At 43.3% G+C, this 17,354-nt stretch overlaps 1 protein-coding gene across 9 annotated transcripts in view; it reads left to right on the top strand.

Annotated features, from left to right (window-relative positions):
* Positions 1 to 17,354, top strand: part of LOC132598370 (transmembrane protein 132B-like) — a 265,232-nt gene that overhangs the window by 135,637 nt on the left and 112,241 nt on the right. For 7 of the 9 annotated variants that reach the window (XR_011377962.1, XR_009566477.1, XR_009566476.1 and 4 more), the window contains one exon: positions 1,589 to 1,688. The exons of the other annotated variants lie outside the window; for them this stretch is intronic. Coding sequence is in view for 2 of the 7 variants with exons in the window: in XM_060310847.1 (XP_060166830.1) it covers positions 1,589 to 1,688 (100 nt within the window). In the remaining 5 variants the exon portion in view is untranslated. The remainder of the gene's footprint in view (positions 1 to 1,588; positions 1,689 to 17,354) is intronic. 9 annotated transcript variants of the gene reach the window in all.

Genomic DNA, 17,354 nt, shown 5'->3' with positions numbered 1-17,354 from the left:
CCACCCTGAGTCAGAGTACCCTATAAAAACACCGAAGCCCAGGTCATATTGTCCTGTGAACTTTCTCTTCTATTTAAAAAATCTAAACCGTAAATATACCAGAATAACTTAAATAAATTCATAGAGATCATTGGTGGGTACTACCACAGTTCATCCACAAGAAATCGAAAAGGTAGTGTTTGCATTTTGTAAACAAGAAACCCTCAAAATAAAAGGTGTTCATTTTTTCCTGAATGCCATTTTCAAAATTCCACTTTCCCTTCTCTTTTTGGATCCACATTTACTTACAATCATAGAGACACCTGGTGAGGACTCACTGGTGTCTGTGGCTCAGGCCTCCAATATCCCAGGACCAAAAGGACGGGATAAAGCTGTTAGTAGGAGACAATTATAAAAAGTGCCGAGGGCTTCCCTGGTGGCTCAGTGGTTGAGAATCCGCCTGCCGATGCAGGGGACACGGGTTCGAGCCCTGCTCCGTGAAGATCCCACATGCCACAGAGCAACTAAGCCCATGGGCCACAACTACTGAGCCTGCGCTCTAGAGCCCATGAACCACAACTACTGAGTCCGCGAGCCACAACTACTGAAGCCTAGTGTGCCTAGAGCCCGTGCTCCGCAACAAGAGAAGCCATCGCAATGAGAAGCCCGCGCACGGCAAGAAAGACCCAACTTAGCCAAAAGTAAATAAATAAAGTGCTGAGCAAAAAGGTGGATGGGAGAGAGAGTGGATTTGCAAATCTGGGGGAGCAATTTGGTTCCTTTCCTGCCAGCTTTTTAGAAGCATGAAAGCATGCTGCTTCACAGATTAGTGTCACAAAGGCAATTTTCATGTTGTATGTCCATTATTATAGGATACCCGCAAGGTCTGGGGAAAGAGCCGAGCTTGGTAAGCAGCGATAATGAAGACGTATGAAGCTATCCAAACGCTGGATTGCCAGAGAGAGCTCCCTTTCCATAATAACGACAAGGGACGGCATTGACCACGTGGCAAAGATGATGCTGTGATGCTGCCAGGCCCATGAAGCGCACACGTGGACAAAAATAGCCCGAGAAGAATTTGCTCAGTAACATACCATGATCTTTCAGTTGAAATGTCTGCAGCCATCTTTGGGGATCCAAGCAGAATCCCCCGTAGTCTCGAGCTTTTCTTATCCCTCCAGAGCTCCGCGTGTCTGAGCCACCAGCGCCTTGTCACTCCCGGCCCCACACGAATTCCCCTGCCCTCCTCTTCCCACAGACAAAATCAAACCAGTAACTCAAAGCCAGAGGGAAAAGGGGGTCATGGTCTCATCCATCACTACACCTGAGCGGTAAGGTAGTTTGGTTCCTGGACTGGAAAGTGAGAAACATTGGGGCTCTTTCTCTTATCGCCACGTTGGAGCATCTGGAAACATTTGTACCCAGGCTGCTAAGGAACAAAACGAAAGATCAATTTTTAGAGGTGACATTTCTTGGTGCTTTCTTTTTAAAACCTGTGTCTATTATCTCAAGTTCTGAAACACAGGCACTGAACTTTCTGGAAGGAGAGAAACGCGTGCCTAGAAAACTAGTGCCCAATCATACGGAGATTTGCTTTTCCTCATTTCAGGCAGCTGGGAAACAAGGAGCACAAGCCCAGCTTCGTGATCTCTGAGCATCTGGATGAAGCAAAGGTCGCCTCCTGTTTCCCAAAAACCTTGCACGGAGCCGTGAGTATCCACGTGGTACGCGTATGTCAGTGACATCTGGAGGGGTGTTCAGTGTTGGATGTAGACCCCAGCACTCACCACAGCAGGGACGGTTCCTTTTTGTCTGAAATTCTGAGCCTCTCCCCTGCGTCCCAAGTTTGTGTGTGCCTCAGGCGTTGGGAGGTCAGAGGGGTTTCTCCCTGTCATGATGTGCTTGTGAATGGCTGCATTTGAAAAGCAAAAATATATGTGGATGGAATTCAATAGAAGAATGTTGAAATGTACATTTTCATGTTAAAAATGATGATTTACCCTGTGGTGAGAAGAAGCATTTATCTTGGAAAATGAAGTCACTTTCCAATTCCATCTACAATCCTGACACAGGCCACACCCTTTCCAGGTGAGAATCCCTGGAATCGGTGCATTTTGTGATGTCCTCATCCAGTACATGTCTTCCCCCCATCAGTTGAAATACTGCAGAGTGGGATGTTGAAGGTTTAAAACACATAGCTTTATGGATACCAGGGCGAGAAGGGACGAGGGGTGGGATGAATTGGGACATTGGGACTGACATTATACACTACTATGTAGGAAATAGATAACTAATGAGAACCTACTGTGTAGCACAGGGAACTCTACTCAGTTCTCTGTGGTGACCTAAATGGGAAGGAAATCCGAAGAAGAGGGGATATATTTATACGTATAACTGATTCACTTTGCTGTACAGCAGAAACTAACACCACACTGTAAAGCAAATATACTCTAATAAAAATTAATTTAAAATAAAATGTAGGGCTTCCCTGGTGGTGCAGTGGTTGAGAGTCCGCCTGCCGATGCAGGGGACACAGGTTCGTGCCCCGGTCTGGGAAGATCCCACATGCCGCGGAGCGGCTGGGCCCGTGAGCCGTGGCCGCTGAGCCTGTGCGTCCGGAGCCTGTGCTCCGCAACGGGAGAGGCCACAACAGTGAGAGGCCCGCGTACCGCAAAAAATAAATAAATAAAATAAAATAAAATAAAATAAAATGTATAGCTTTGCATGATATAATATAAAAATGTAATTATTCCAAGACATACACCTTTCAGTGTTGCAGTTTACTGCACACAAGCAATTCCGTCATCCACATTTTGCCCTAACTTTTCCACCACCCATTTAATGCGCCGCTCTTCTGTACAAGGAATGACGTGTATTTCATTCTACAAGGTGATTTTCCCAGAGGAATCATCACTTAGTTTAAAAACCTTTTACCCTGTGTCAACACAGAGATTGAAGGCGGGGATGTGATGAAATTATTGAAGTGGCTGAAATGAAGAAAAAAACACAACCTTCCTGGTTCAGAACTGTGTGAGGGGTGTGTGTGTGTGTGTGTGTGTGTGTGTGTGTAGGTGTGTGTGTGCACACGTGCATGCAGAGTAGTTCTAACAGCTACAGCTTACCCTGGAATTCCCAAAATCTGCACATAAAACAGAACACCTTTACAAAAGGGTTAAATAAGAATTATGATAAGAATCTACAATAGCTGGTTTTCAAATAAAGGTTAAAACTTTTTAAAAATGTACATAGTCTAAAGATGGGGTAATAAGACAAAAGATACATTTTTCTATCTGTGTTGATGTTCTCAATTTCCCAAATATTCTGTCTATATGGCATATGGACCTGTGATAAACATATAAAAAGCATAGAAGAGGAAGCATCGTCACGTCATGGAATGCTGCTCTCAAAGACGTGCCAGTCTCAGCTGCGAGTCTATGCTGCCCCCCCGACCTTGTGGGATATTAGAGTTGAAGGATTAGTTACCCATTATCCAAGGTCTCAGGATGTCTGGGAATCACACCTCTTTAGAAACTTGAAGATAATCCCAGGAAACCACTGTTGTCTTCTAGCCAAAACTCCGTCTCTGTACCCCGAATTGAATCTCAGAGACAGATTTTTGGGTGAAGTAGAAAAGAATGGCTTTATTGCTTTGCCAGGCAAGCGGGGCCATGGTGGGCTAATGCCCTCAAAACTGTGTGTTCCCCCCGCCAGGGGGTAATGAGGAGTTTTATAGCAATGGTTCAAAGAGGAGGGCGTGGTCAGCTCATGGATCTTCTTCTGATTGGTTGGTGGGGATGTAATTGGGAGTCGGCATCATCAACCTTCTGGTTCCTATTGGTCTGGGGTCTCCGTGCTTGTGGGCAGCATGCAGTTAACTTCTCCCACCTGATGGGGGTTTCAGTATCTGCAAAACAGCTCAAAGATATTGTTCTGTGCATCCCTTGAGGGGGAGCCAGGACCCTGCCCCAAGGCTGCACTATTGTCTCCTGACTGCTCCTCCCTTGTCTCGGCATCCCCTAATTAGCAACTGTTAGAACGTGCCCTTTGGAACTCAGGGAAGATCTTGGAGGCTGAATGAAGCCTATTTCCTGTAATCAGAAAATGCGGGACACAGAAAGACTTTTGTGCCCAGGAGCCCCACGGGGTCCTGCTTCGTTTCAGAGGGTTTGGTGGAAATTTAAGGAGAGAGGTAAACCAGCTTCCGGCTATGCACCCAGGTCTGTGATGGTTACAGGTTTGCCAGGAAAATCACTGCATCTCAGCCACGATGGAGCTGGAGAGGGAGGGAGAACGTTCAAGGTTGAGGAGGAAAGTGTCTGCTTCACATCGTCCTACAAACAAAAACTCCTGAAGCTGAAATTCAACGTGTAAGAAAATCAACCATTATAATCCCATGGATGTTTTATTTTTAATCACAACTTTATTATAACCATTTGCAACTTTGTAATTGATATTTATACCAAAACAGTTTACTAATTGACTGCCAAAAGAACACATTTGCTGAACTGGTTTATTAAAGCATTTCATAATTAACTGATTTCACCGGCCAAATAAAGGATTTCTAAAAAGAACAACCTACTTCATTTTTGGTCTTTGATTCAAACTATAATAACAGTGTCTTCTTTATAAAAGTTTTGGATTATTTTAGTGGCAGTAATTTAAAAATTCAAAAATAATACACACCTTGGCACAGGGTATTCAAAGTACATGAATCATTACATTAAAAAATGAATATGGGGGCTTCCCTGGTGGCGCAGTGGCCCGCGCACTGCAAAAAAAAAAAAAAAAAAAAAAAAGAATGTATGCTCAGAGAATGATACAAGTGTAATAAATCTATTTAAAGAATGGTGTTTAGCCATCGTCTTCTGCTTCTGATTGGCTCAGATATTTATGAAACAACGATGGGCAAGCCCTGATGACATTCTTTTTTTTTTTTTTTTTTTTTTTGTGGTGCGCGGGTCTCTCACTGTTGTGGCCCCTCCTGTTGCGGAGCACAGGCTCCGGATGTGCAGGCTCAGCGGCCATGGCTCACGGGCCCATCCGCTCCGCGGCATGTGGGATCTTCTCGGACCGGGGCACAAACCCGCGTCCCCTGCATCGGCAGGCGGACTCTCAACCACTGCGCCACCAGGGAAGCCCCTGATGACATTCTTGAGTGCCCCAGGAAATCACAGTGGAGACAAAATCTTAATCACCTAAAGACATCAGTCCTTTCAATTAAACATCTATTTGCAAATTAATTCTGGAGAAGAAGGCATCACCACTAAACCAGCTTTGGGTAAAACAGACATTAGAAAACAGTTCAATTGTGGACTAACATTGTACAGTAACTTTTTACTGTTTTATTAAGAATATCTAATATTCAATCTCCAAACTATTATCCTATCAATATTAGCCAGAAAAGATTTTCAGTAGTATAACAGAAAAGATAAAACGTAAGACTCTGGTAATTTTTTTAAATTTATTTTATTGACGTATAGTTGATTTACAGTGTTGTGTTAATTTCTGCTGTACAGCAAAGTGATTCAGTTATACATGTATATTATTTTTCATATTCTTTTCCATGATGGTTTATCACAGGATGTTGAACAGAGTTCCCTGTGCTCTACAGTAGGACCTTGTTGTTTATCCATCCTATAGATGCAAGTTTGTATCTGCTCATCCCAAACTCCCAGTGCATCCCTCCGCCACCCCCCTCCCCCTTGTCAACCACAAGTCTGTGCTCTGTGTCTGTTAAGACTCTCTGGTAATTTTATATTTTGTGCGAAAAATGGAATCTTAAACTTTCAAAAAGTGGGCTCCACTGCCCAAGTCCAAGTACAGCAAAATGGTTCAGCTTCAAGGTTAGACAGTAAAAACATTCAGGGGTTCCCTATCTTTATTCGTAATACACAGATAGTAGAGAGTCATACTGGTGGGAACGTGCTGGTTTCATCTGTGTTGTAACTTAGTTTTTCCTGCATAATGAGGTCACATCACCAGTGTTAGTTTACTGTTTCTAACCACAATCCAGTGGGATGGTACTGGCTCGTGTTATTACTCTCATTTCATTGTTGATGAAGGGCTCAGAGAGGTTAAGAGTTTTGCCTAAATCACCCATCTGACCCATAACCTTGGAGCAACATAAACTCCCCAATTTTTTGAGCCCAAATCTTAAGCCTGCCTATGTCTCCACGTGGCCATATTATGAATCGGGTTCCTTAAAGCTGCCTATTTCCTGAAAGTCAGTGGCTTCCTTTGAGTCAGTAACAAGCCTGAACTGTGAACCTGTCTGAAGGGCGCGGCCAAGTGCAACCGATGTCTTATACTGACAGCTGCATTCAAGATGCTCTGTCTCTTTCTCAAATAAATGGTTTCCCTGACTAGAAAGGCTCAAGACCCCAGGACACAAAGTTGCTACTTTTTCTTCTCTGCGGCAAAGAGAAGCCTCTCTAATCAATCTCTAACTGTGCAGTAAGCCTACTTATATCACCAACGTAAAACACACCCATGACCAGATAGGCGGTGAATCAGTTTTCTATTCCTGCTGTAACAAATTTCCAAAAAGCAGGTGGCCTACATTAACCCCAGTTTATTCCCCTAGAGTTCTGGAAATCACAAGTCTGTCATGGGTCTCACTGGGCTAAAATCAAGGTGTCAGCAGGCTGCGTTCCTTTGTGATGTCTGTAGAGGACAATCTGTTTGTTTGCTGGTTCCAGTACCCAGAGGCCCCCGCATTCCTCCACAGAAGCCACTTCCTCCATATTTTAAAGCCAGCAACGTCTCATCTCTACAGCTGGACCCGCCATCACATGTCTTGCTTTGACTCTCCACTTCTGCCTCCCTGTTCTGATTTTAAGGGCCCTTGTGACTAGGCTGGGCTCCCCTGGATAATCCAGGGTACTCTCCTGACTTTAACATCAGCTTATTTGCAACTTTAATCCCATCTGCAACCTTAATTCCCCTTTGCCATGTAAAGTAACATAGTCACCGGTTCTGCGAGTTGGGACGTGGGCGTCTTTGGGGGCTATTATTCTGCCTACCAAGGAGGGAACTAAAACTTTGGATGAGTCATCTCACTTGGCTGAGATAGCAGTGGATGCTGTGCACTTGACCTAGGCCCCCAGCCCCCCTTCTGTCATCCAATAAACAGGCTCTGCCTACTGAGAGGAGTGGGCACAGGGCAGACCAATCATCGCGTCCACCCCCCTAGCCACCGTGTTTGGCGGAAGTGTTACCAAAAGTGGGGTCTGGCTGCTCACCACTCAAACGCCAATACTCAAGAGGCAAGCTTGGTGGAAAGGAAAGTTTGCTTTATCCTGGAGGCTGGCAACTGGGGGAGAGGATGGACCCGCCTCCAAAGGCTGACTTCCCCCTCTGACAATCAGTGGGCAAGAGCTTTTAAAGGGGAGTTTCAGGGGTGCACAGGCAGAGGAGGGGCTCCATGCAGAACCAGCACAGGCAGCTCCGACAGGCATCGTGAAGGTGGTCATGTGGTCGTCTGATCAGCACCACCTTGATCGTTTTGAGAACAGTTAATTTTTAGCTCCAGGGTCCATTTGAGGCCAGTTCTCGCAATTGTGGCAGCTTATGTCATGGCTACAGCCTGGTCATCGCGTAGTTAACTTCTCCACCTGATGGGGGTTTCAGCATCGATAAGACGGCTCCCAGGACACGGCTCAGAATATGATCTCTAGCCGTTGAGCAGGAACTAAAGGGCCCTGGCTTTGCTTAGTGACTAAACTATTATTACTTGGTCTTGTTGGACTGTTTACCTTGCCTTCTGCTTTTTCTAACTTCTCTGATTAAACATATTCTTTGACTAAAGTTTTTCTACAGACGAAAGGCGGGCGGAAGTCATGAGGGGGAAGGACCGTAGGGTCCTGCTCTGTTTCAGAAGGATGGGCAGGGGACCCATGCTGGCTCACTCACTGTCCTTCTCTAGGATTTTCCAACCTGAAGCTGATAGAAATGACCCCCTTGCCCCCCACCTCCCGAACCCTGACGGTTCTGCTACTATTTGAGCAAAGGGCTTCATGCAGTCACATTTTCCTTAGGTTGGAAAGGGCATGTTTGCGGCACAGAGAATGAAACCAGTTTGTAGAAACGAGGAAGGGAAGAAAGACAAGAGGGAGAGATGAGAAGAACAATTTCTAGTGGTGTTTTAAGTCCCAGAATCTGAGGGAGTGTTATCAAGGCCAGCTCACCTCCACATAGAACAACTTTATGAGGCAAGAAATTACCCAGTTTTGCTTAACTTGACCTAGTCTAAGCTTTCCTCCTTTGCTACCAGAGTCCTGAGAAACCCAGACAGAATGCCAAGATTATTTCTTGAGGAACATCAGGGTTCCTAGAAAAAGTTGGAGAAATGCTGGCCTGTGGCGTGAAGGCAAAACAGGTCTCAGTAGGGGATTCTGTGATCTTCTAAGAGGGGGAGACATGAAATCCTTCCCACTCACAATCTTGAGGAAAAACTTAGGTAAAAGAAGCAAATATTATTTTCCATCTGGGTTTTGGAAATCAAGGTCAGAGGCAAAGCATTGGAAAGAAAGACATTTAAACCAGACCTAAGTGGGGTCGCTAGTTAATCTCAATCCATGAACGCACAAAGAAGCCTCTGCTTCCCTGGAGAGGACAGTTACTAAGAGATTGATGAGTTGAGATGCTCAGAGTGTGAGTTCCGGACCACAAGTTCACGGTTTCAAATCCCAGCCTTTCCTGGAATAGGACAGCAGTGCACCTCAACTTCCTGCGCCTCCGTTTCCACACCTGAGAAATGGTGATAATGCCAGAGCCTCAATTGAGGAGATTATCGGGAAGATTAACTGAGCGAATTCATGCAAAACGCTGCTTAGAACAACCGAGTTAGAGCTGACACATTTTCAGAGCTCGGTAATGCATTTGTTTTATCATCCTTATCACCTAAGCATCCCCAATGACTGGACTGATCACGAAGCATGTGTCTGTTCTCTTCTATCCTTTTTATTGTTATTATTTTTTATTTATTTTTTGCGGTACGCAGGCCTCTCACTGCTGTGGCCTCTCTCGTTGCGGAGCACAGGCTCCGGACGCGCAGGCACAGCGGCCATGGCTTATGGGCCCAGCCGCTCCGCGGCATGTGGGATCTTCCCGGACCGGGGCACGAACCCGTGTCCCCTGCATCGGCAGGCAGACTCTCAACCACTGCGCCACCAGGGAAGCCCTTGACACAAGTTTCTTTACCGCTCACCCACTCTCTGTTTACCCGAAACGTAGATACATTCATGCCATCACTTAAGCTTTTCTCCTGCCTTAAAATTAGATATTCAGCCCCAGCAATCATTGTCTCCATACCTCTCATCTCACTCACCTGCTGGGGAATCCACTGACGCAAAACTGTTTGATTTCTTGAGCCAATACCTATTTCTAAAGCCAACGCAAAAACAACAACAAAAAACCACTAATCACATATTTCTTTATGGGATTTGGGGAAGTTTTCTTTTTCTTTTCTTTTTTCCCCTCCGGTGTGTTGACATGAACCTACCTGTCTTTAATAGGCTCCCTGAAATAATAGCTAAGGAAATACTATGAGCAAAGTGAATTGCTGTTACTGGAAAAAAAATTTATGACAAAATTAGGAAACAAGAAGTCACAAATGCACTTCAAAGCAATGAGCAAACTCTGCTATATGAGCAGCTGTGCTGTATTGTAGTTTTATAGCCAAGGTGATCGCATGCCACACCAGCCTTCAGGTCAAAGGAGCGTCAGGGACCAGGCTTGGGTGCATTTCTTTTTTTTTTTTAATTTCTTTTTCAACTGAAGTATATTTAATGTACAATATTATATGTTACAGGTGTGCAATATAGTGATTCACAATTTTTAATGGTTATCCTCTATTGATAGTCATTATAAAATATTGACTCTATCTCCCATGTTGTACAATATATCCTTGTACTTTATTTTATACCTAATAGTTTGTACCTCTTAAACCCCACTTCCCTCTGCCCACTGGTAACCCCTAGTTTGTTCTCTCTATCTGTGAGTCTGTTTCTTTTTTGTTATATTCACTAGTTTGTTGTCTTTTTTTAGATCCCACATATAAGTGATACAGTATTTGTTTGTCTCTGTCTGACTTATTTCACTTAGCATAATATCTTCCAAGTCCATCCATGTTTTTGCAAATGGCAAACTTTCATTCTTTTTTGTGGCTGAGTAATACTCCATTGTATGTATGTATGCGTGTGTGTGTGTGTGTAAAACATCTTCTTTATCTGTTCATCTGTGGATGGTTGCTTCCATGACTTGGCTATTGTAAATAGTGCTGCTGTGACCATTAGGGTGCATGTATCTTTTTGAGTCAGAGTTTTGTTTTGTTTTGTTCTTTCAGATAAGAATGGGATTGCTGGGTTATATGGTAGTTTTATTTTTGGTTTTTTGAGAAATGTCCATACGGTTTTCCACACTGGCTGCACCAATTCACATTCCCATCGACAGTGTACGAGGGATTTGGGTGTGTTTCTTGCCCTCGCCTGGTGGCAGATGGTTTTTGCTTTGTGCTGGATAAGGATCCAAGCTGTGCGTGTGTTCTGTGCCTGTCAGCCAGCAGCATCTGTTCGCCACCTGTCTCCATGGACGTTCTGGAACACGAGTCAGCTGCCCCAGGTGCTACTTCTTCATTCTTAAGCCTTGGTACCTGAGCCACCAAGCGGTCTCCCAGGCGCCCTGCCGGGTCCCCAGTCTTTTTCATGAGCACCAGAAGGAGACCTGTGAGAAAGAGATGGTCAGTACATGCAACCTTCCCTTGTATCTGGGGCTCCAAGGACTTCTTAGGTGTGGCGTTATTCCACAGTTGGCCTTTAAGAATCAAGACTTCTCTTGTCTACTTAGAAGCTTTCCCATCAACCTTTCCTCTGTGCTCTGACTGATTGTGGAGTCTGCAGTGATGGCGTCCAATTACCTCATATGGCAGAAGTGTGGGGATACGTGGTTCCATTGGGTTCAGCAGCTCTGTGATGTCACTTCCTGCCTTTACATTCTGCCATTTTCAGAAAATGTCTTTGTGATACGGAGCTTGTTGTCTTGTGGTTGTAAGCTCCTGCTACTGTCCTATGATACTGATCTCAGCAGATGGATAAAGGGCTCTTTCTGACCAAAGCTCTTCCTGTCCAGGAAGAAGATATTTCCCAGAAGCCTCCCAGAGCTTCCCCTTGTGTTTCATGGGCTAGAAGTGGATTGCATGCCAATCTCCAGACCCATGGAGAAAGGAATGATTAGGACCAGTTACATGTATAGATCCAAGAACCTCAGTGAACCAAACAAGATAAACTTAAAGAAAACCACACCCAGACATATCATGATGAAAATGCTGAACACCAGAGATAAACTTTTTAAATCTTGAAAGTAGCTAGGGAAGAATCACATTACATACTGGAGGAGGGGGAAGGGTGAAGGGGGATTTTAATTATTGTAGCTTTCTTATCAGAAACTATGGAGTCCATATACGTATAACTGAATCACTTTTCTGTATACCTGAAACTAACACAACATTGTAAATCAACTATATTTCAATTAAAAATTAGAAAAAAAACCCAAAAACTATGGAGTCTAGAAGACATTGGAATTATGTTTTTTGAAATACATGTTATTTTATTAAAAAAAAAAATCTGAGGATTGGACCAGGGAGGGATGCTTCCTTCCTTGAGAACAAGATTCTCTACCCACAACTAAGCAAAATCAGAATTTGGTGGGCAAGAGAGAAGTGGAGTAAAATAACATAAAAACAGGCACATGTACACCCTACAAAGGTCAAGAGACAGAACATTACAGATACGCGGAAAACTCCCATGTGCCCTTTCTAACCTCAATTCCCACTCTCCTCTCCCAAGCAGTCAGTGATGACTGCCACAACACAGCTAAGATTTTATTAGGAATTTAAAACAGAATCTATGTTAGAGGTAACAAAGAGCTATTTCCCAAGCTTCAGGTTCACCAAAGTTATTCTTGGTCCAGCTGCTGATTCTGAAAATCTCTCAGGTAAGATGAACCAAAAGAAAGTCCATTCAGCTCAACTTGACCCCTTTCTTGGGTGTAGGAATCTTCAGTCCCTCTTTGGAAATTTCCAGCATGGAGTAGATAGTGAGACTAAAGTTACAGGTTTTACACTCTGTTCTTTTTTCTTTTTTCCCAGTCTTTTTTCTCTCTGTGTTTCATCTCGAATTACTTTTACTGCCATGTCTTCAAGTTCACTGGTCTTTGCTATTCTGTATTATCTGTTCTGCTGTTAATCCCACCCAGTGTCATTTTCATTCCTGTTAATGTCGTATTCATCTCTGACAGTTCAACTTGATTTTTTTTTTTTTTTTTTTTTTTTTTTTTTTTTTTTTTTTTGCGGTACGCGGGCCTCTCACTGTTGTGGCCTCTCCCATTGCGGAGCACAGGCTCCAGACGCGCAGGCTCAGCAGCCATGGCTCACAGGCCCAGCCGGTCCGCAGCATGTGGGATCTTCCTGGACCGGGGCACAAACCTGTGTCCCCTGCATCAGCAGGCGGACTCTCAACCACTGTGCCACCAGGGAAGCCCCAACTTGATTCTTTTTTACATTTTTCATGCCTCTACTCAATCCTTACCTTAAACATATGGACTATATTAATAATGTTTTAATATCTTCGTCTACTAATCCTACATCCATTTGCATTCTTTTTTGACAGATACTGAAATTTACATATGTTAAAATAGATTTTTTCTGTAATTATTCTTGAGTTGTGTCATGAGACACTTAAGCTTATTCAAAACAATGTGATACTTGCTTTTCAGCTTTCTTAGGACCCAATTATCCTTTCGTCTACTCTTTTTCTGCATTTTCCCATAATGTGAGGTTTTTACCTCACATCTATGCACTGTTCAGGACTTTGCTGAAAGTTTGAAGAGGACCCCCTGAAGATCCCTGGGGAGTTCTCTCCTCCTGTACTCTGTTCTATGAGCTCTAGCTTCTTTCTACTCCTCAGACCACTATCTCTAACTCCTCAGCTCTGGAAACTACCAGGCTCTGCCTGGAGTGCCCTCTCTGTGCTGGGAACACAGCAACAAGGTAGGGCCATCACAGGACCCAATTAATTTGCATCCCTATATCAGAGATCTAAACCCTGTGTTGCCTTGTCACCAATGTCTGAAAACCATTGTTTCCTGTATTTTTCCCACTTTTTCATTGTTTCAGGTAGGAGGTCTGATCCGGTTCCTGTTATTGCATCTTGGCCAGAAATGGACCTATCCCATTGCTCTTATAGTTATAGCATTTTATCCCTGGATTTGGACATTAAAACACCATCAACACCTGTTAGCTTAGGAAAGGATCCAAGCACTTCTTATGCATCAAATGATATCCTCAAAAGGGATTCAGACCTGTTTCCCTGGTTAAAACCCAGCATACGGTACCATGAAGCTTCTTGCATCACTCATATTGCTGTAAACATTAAACATGTTTATAGAAACACTTTTAATTACGTGCTGTTTGCACATGTGCTGAAACCACTATCCTAGGGTTCAGAGTTTGCACATAAATTTATCACAGGAAAAAGAGAGAAAGATCTGCAGGTTTCGTGTTGTCACACTTCTACCAAAGAGAGGCTTTTAAGGGAGCAGGTCAGAAACACCTGACAAAGAGGCATAGTAAACCTGACTGCAGCCAGGAAAAAGTTGGACGCCCAACTATTTTTCTCTGAGCACCCCAAGATTCATCCTCTCATAGAACCCAGGATTTCTCAGCATAGTATTTCCACAACTTGCAATTATAAACTTAGTTTTGCTTTTATAAATCAGTTCTTAGTGTCCACGATTATGTCTATGAAGACTCAATCCCATAGCTTTCAATACCAGCATTGTGGCAATCCCTCAGATGCCATCTTCTCCCATCATCTGTGCACATATCCTGGGTAAGACAGAGCCCAGGGCATCCACTCACAGATTTGAGTTTGGACACATAACTCAAGTCTAAAGAATCACGGTATTCTAGTCCCTGATTGATGGGTTCAGGTGTGATCATGTGACCTGAGTCAGATTAACGACATTTAAGTCCTATGATTTGGGCTGGAACTATTTTGGAGAAAAACAAATAAGCAGTTCTCTTTCAATGAGGCTTTTCTAAACTATAAGGGTACAGGTTGGGAGGTGCTAGGAGCCTTTCAAGGTTAAAGATCTTGCTTGAATTCCAAATGAAGGAAGTCATCTTCAAGGGGTGGAGACAGTCCTATTCTTGGGAACAGTGTCTGAGATGCTGGATCAAGCTGTGTCTGAAGCCCTTATCTCTGGAATGTCAGCTGTGTGAGCTGCCTTGTATAAGTCGGTCTGAATTAAATTTTCTGCCATTTGCTACTGTAAGTATCCAGCCTAATGAAAGCTATGTGAAAGCATCACACTAGGTATCAGGAAATAGAAAAATGTAAACATTGATTTTTTTTTCCAAATAAAAGTCTCCATCCAAGAGATCCTATGTTAATGATCATTAACGACGATTCAAGTTAATGACTGATTCATGGGGCATTTGATAGAAAACTCATAAGTTTCTTGCCTCAGTGGTGGGGAATAATTATCCCATGATCTGTGCTTCCTTATCTATACTAGGGATTATAATATTCAATGACCTAAAAACTCAGGGCAATCTTAAACGTTTCAATTTTACTTCCAAGGGGTATATCCCAGGTAATGATGCTTGTCTATTTTCATGAAAGGAAAGGACTCTTAACTTCTCTGTCTCCACAGAATAGCACTGTTCTCTCAAATGCTGTCAATTACACACACTTCCCTGAAAAATAATCACCCCTGGGATTCAGAGGTCAAAAAGAACTGCCGGTTGGAGAAACCTATTTTGTAACATCCTCTCAGTGCCATACAGAGGGAAACATTACTAAACTGTATTTAATAATAGGAATATTAACTCTGCTAAACTCCTGGGGAAAAGGAAAAGGAAAATGTTTATGGTTACACGAGGGCAGGTCACTAAATGCAGCTCAGCAATTCCCTGTCCATTAATTCTGCCACATCCTAGAGAAATGGAAATAAAAATAAACAAATGGGACCTAATGAAACTTCAAAGCTTTTGCACAACGAAGGAAACCATAAACAAGACCAAAAGACAACCCTCAGAATGGGAGAAAATATTTGCAAATGAAGCAACTGACAAAGGATTAATCTCCAGAATTTACAAGCAGCTCATGGAGCTCAGTAACAAAAAAACATACAACCCAATCCAAAAATGGGCAGAAGACCTAAATAGACATTTCTCCAAAGAAGATATACAGGTGGCCAACAAACACATGAAAGGATGCTCAACATCACTAATCATTAGAGAAATGCAAATCAAAACTACAATGAGATATCATCTCACACCAGTCAGAATGGCCATCATTTAAAAATCTAGAAACAATAAATTCTGGAGAGGGTGTGGAGAAAAGGGAACCCTCTTGCACTGTTGGTGGGAATGTAAATTGATACAGCCACTATGGAGAACAGTATGGAGGTTCCTTAAAAAGCTACAAATAGAACTACCACATGACCCAGCAATCCCACTACAGGGCATATAACCTGAGAAAACCATAATTCAAAAGAGTCATGTACCAAAATGTTCACTGCAGCTCTATTTACAATAGCCAGGACATGGAAGCAACCTAAGTGTCCATCAACAGATGAATGGATAAAGAAGATGTGGCACATATATACAATGGAATATTAGCCATAAAAAGAAACGAAGTTGAGTTATTTGTGGTGAGGTGGATGGACCTAGAGTCTGTCATACAGAGTGAAGTAAGTCAGAAAGAGAAAGACAAATACCGTATGCTAACACATATATATGGAATCTAAGAAAAAAAAAAAAAGGTCATGAAGAACCTAGGGGTAAGACAGGAATAAAGACACAGAACTACTAGAGCATGGACTTGAGGACATGGGGAAGGGGGAGGGTAAGCTGTGACAAAGCGAGAGAGTGGCATGGACATATATACACTACCAAACGTAAAATAGCTAGCTAGTGGGAAGCAGCCGCATAGCACAGGGAGATCAGCTCGGTGCTTTGTGCCACCTAGAGGGGTGGGATAGGGAGGGTGGGAGTGAGGGAGACGCAAGAGGGAGGGGATAAGGGAACATGTGTATATGTATAACTGATTCACTTTGTTATAAAGCAGAAACTAGCACACCATTGTAAAGCAATTATACTCCAATAAAGATGTTAAAAAATATATATATAAATGAGATACTTTTATAAGGCAAGGTTTGAGGCTCACAGACATGAACGCCTCTAAATTCCATTTGGCAAGGGAGGGGCAGACAAGGAGATATAGATATCTGATCTAAGCTTATCTGGCTACCAGAAAGGAAGAAAAAAATCCATGCCCTCACTTAATACTTTAATGTAAGGAGCTGGTTTGTGCATTGAGAAGGCATGTGGACTGTGACCAAAGAAAAGAAATGAAGATACCGTGTCGAGTAATTTAGACTGTGTGACGTTCTGGAATCTCACAGACTCCCTTAGTGAACATAATCTCTGTTTTCATTTGTGAAGATGGAAATTGGAAATGGATTTCACCAGTGCTGCTAAAAGTGTTGTGTTATAAACTCCACAGAGTGGAAGAAGGCAGGTGACATTATTTCAGGAGAAGGGGCAACGTCCACATTAAGATGAGTGTGGGCAGGTCAGAGAAACACTGTCCCCCAATTTACCCTGATTTCCTTCAGCCTCAAGGACTTGGTCACCATGGACCCAGCTCCAAAACTGGGGTTTGGGGTCCAGATCCCCAATCAATCAGAGCCTGGAATTATCCTGGCCCTTTGTGATTGGTTCAAGAACAGCGTGTGACTCCATTTATCCAATCAGAATGGGTTTCTTATTGTAACAGAGAAGAGAAAAGCTGATCTATATGGAATCTATTCCTTTAGGTCTAACCCTTGTGTCCTCTTGCCTGTGCTGAGTCATGCTGGCTCTGCACCTTTTGCAAAAGAATGTTGCCTAGAGCCTGAAATATACAGGATAACCCACTCTCAAGGCTCTGCCTCCCAGGCTTGACTGGTAAAAGTATAGCACTTTCCATTCATATAGAGACAAAAAGTTGCAGAACAGAGAATAACGCTTCTCTTGTTGGAGATTTACAAGAACGTCTATCTTGACCTGACCTACATGGACAGCTGCAAGAACAAAGGATTATCACATCCCCTCCAGGTCTGGCTGGCACCGGAAGTTAGCAACAACCAGCCACACCCCATTCCCTTTTAGTATAAAAGAAGCCTGAATTCTAAGTCATTGAAGAAGGTTCTTTGGGACACTAGTCCACCATCTTCTCTGTCTGCTGGCTTTCCAAATAAAGTCACTATTCCTTGCCCCCAACACCTCATCTCTTGACTTATTGGCCTGTTGTGTGGTGAACAGTATGAGC

Source organism: Globicephala melas, chromosome 13 (genome assembly GCF_963455315.2).
Source record: "Globicephala melas chromosome 13, mGloMel1.2, whole genome shotgun sequence".
NCBI classification, from domain to species: Eukaryota; Metazoa; Chordata; class Mammalia; order Artiodactyla; family Delphinidae; genus Globicephala; species Globicephala melas.
This window is presented reverse-complemented; position numbering and strand designations above follow the sequence as displayed.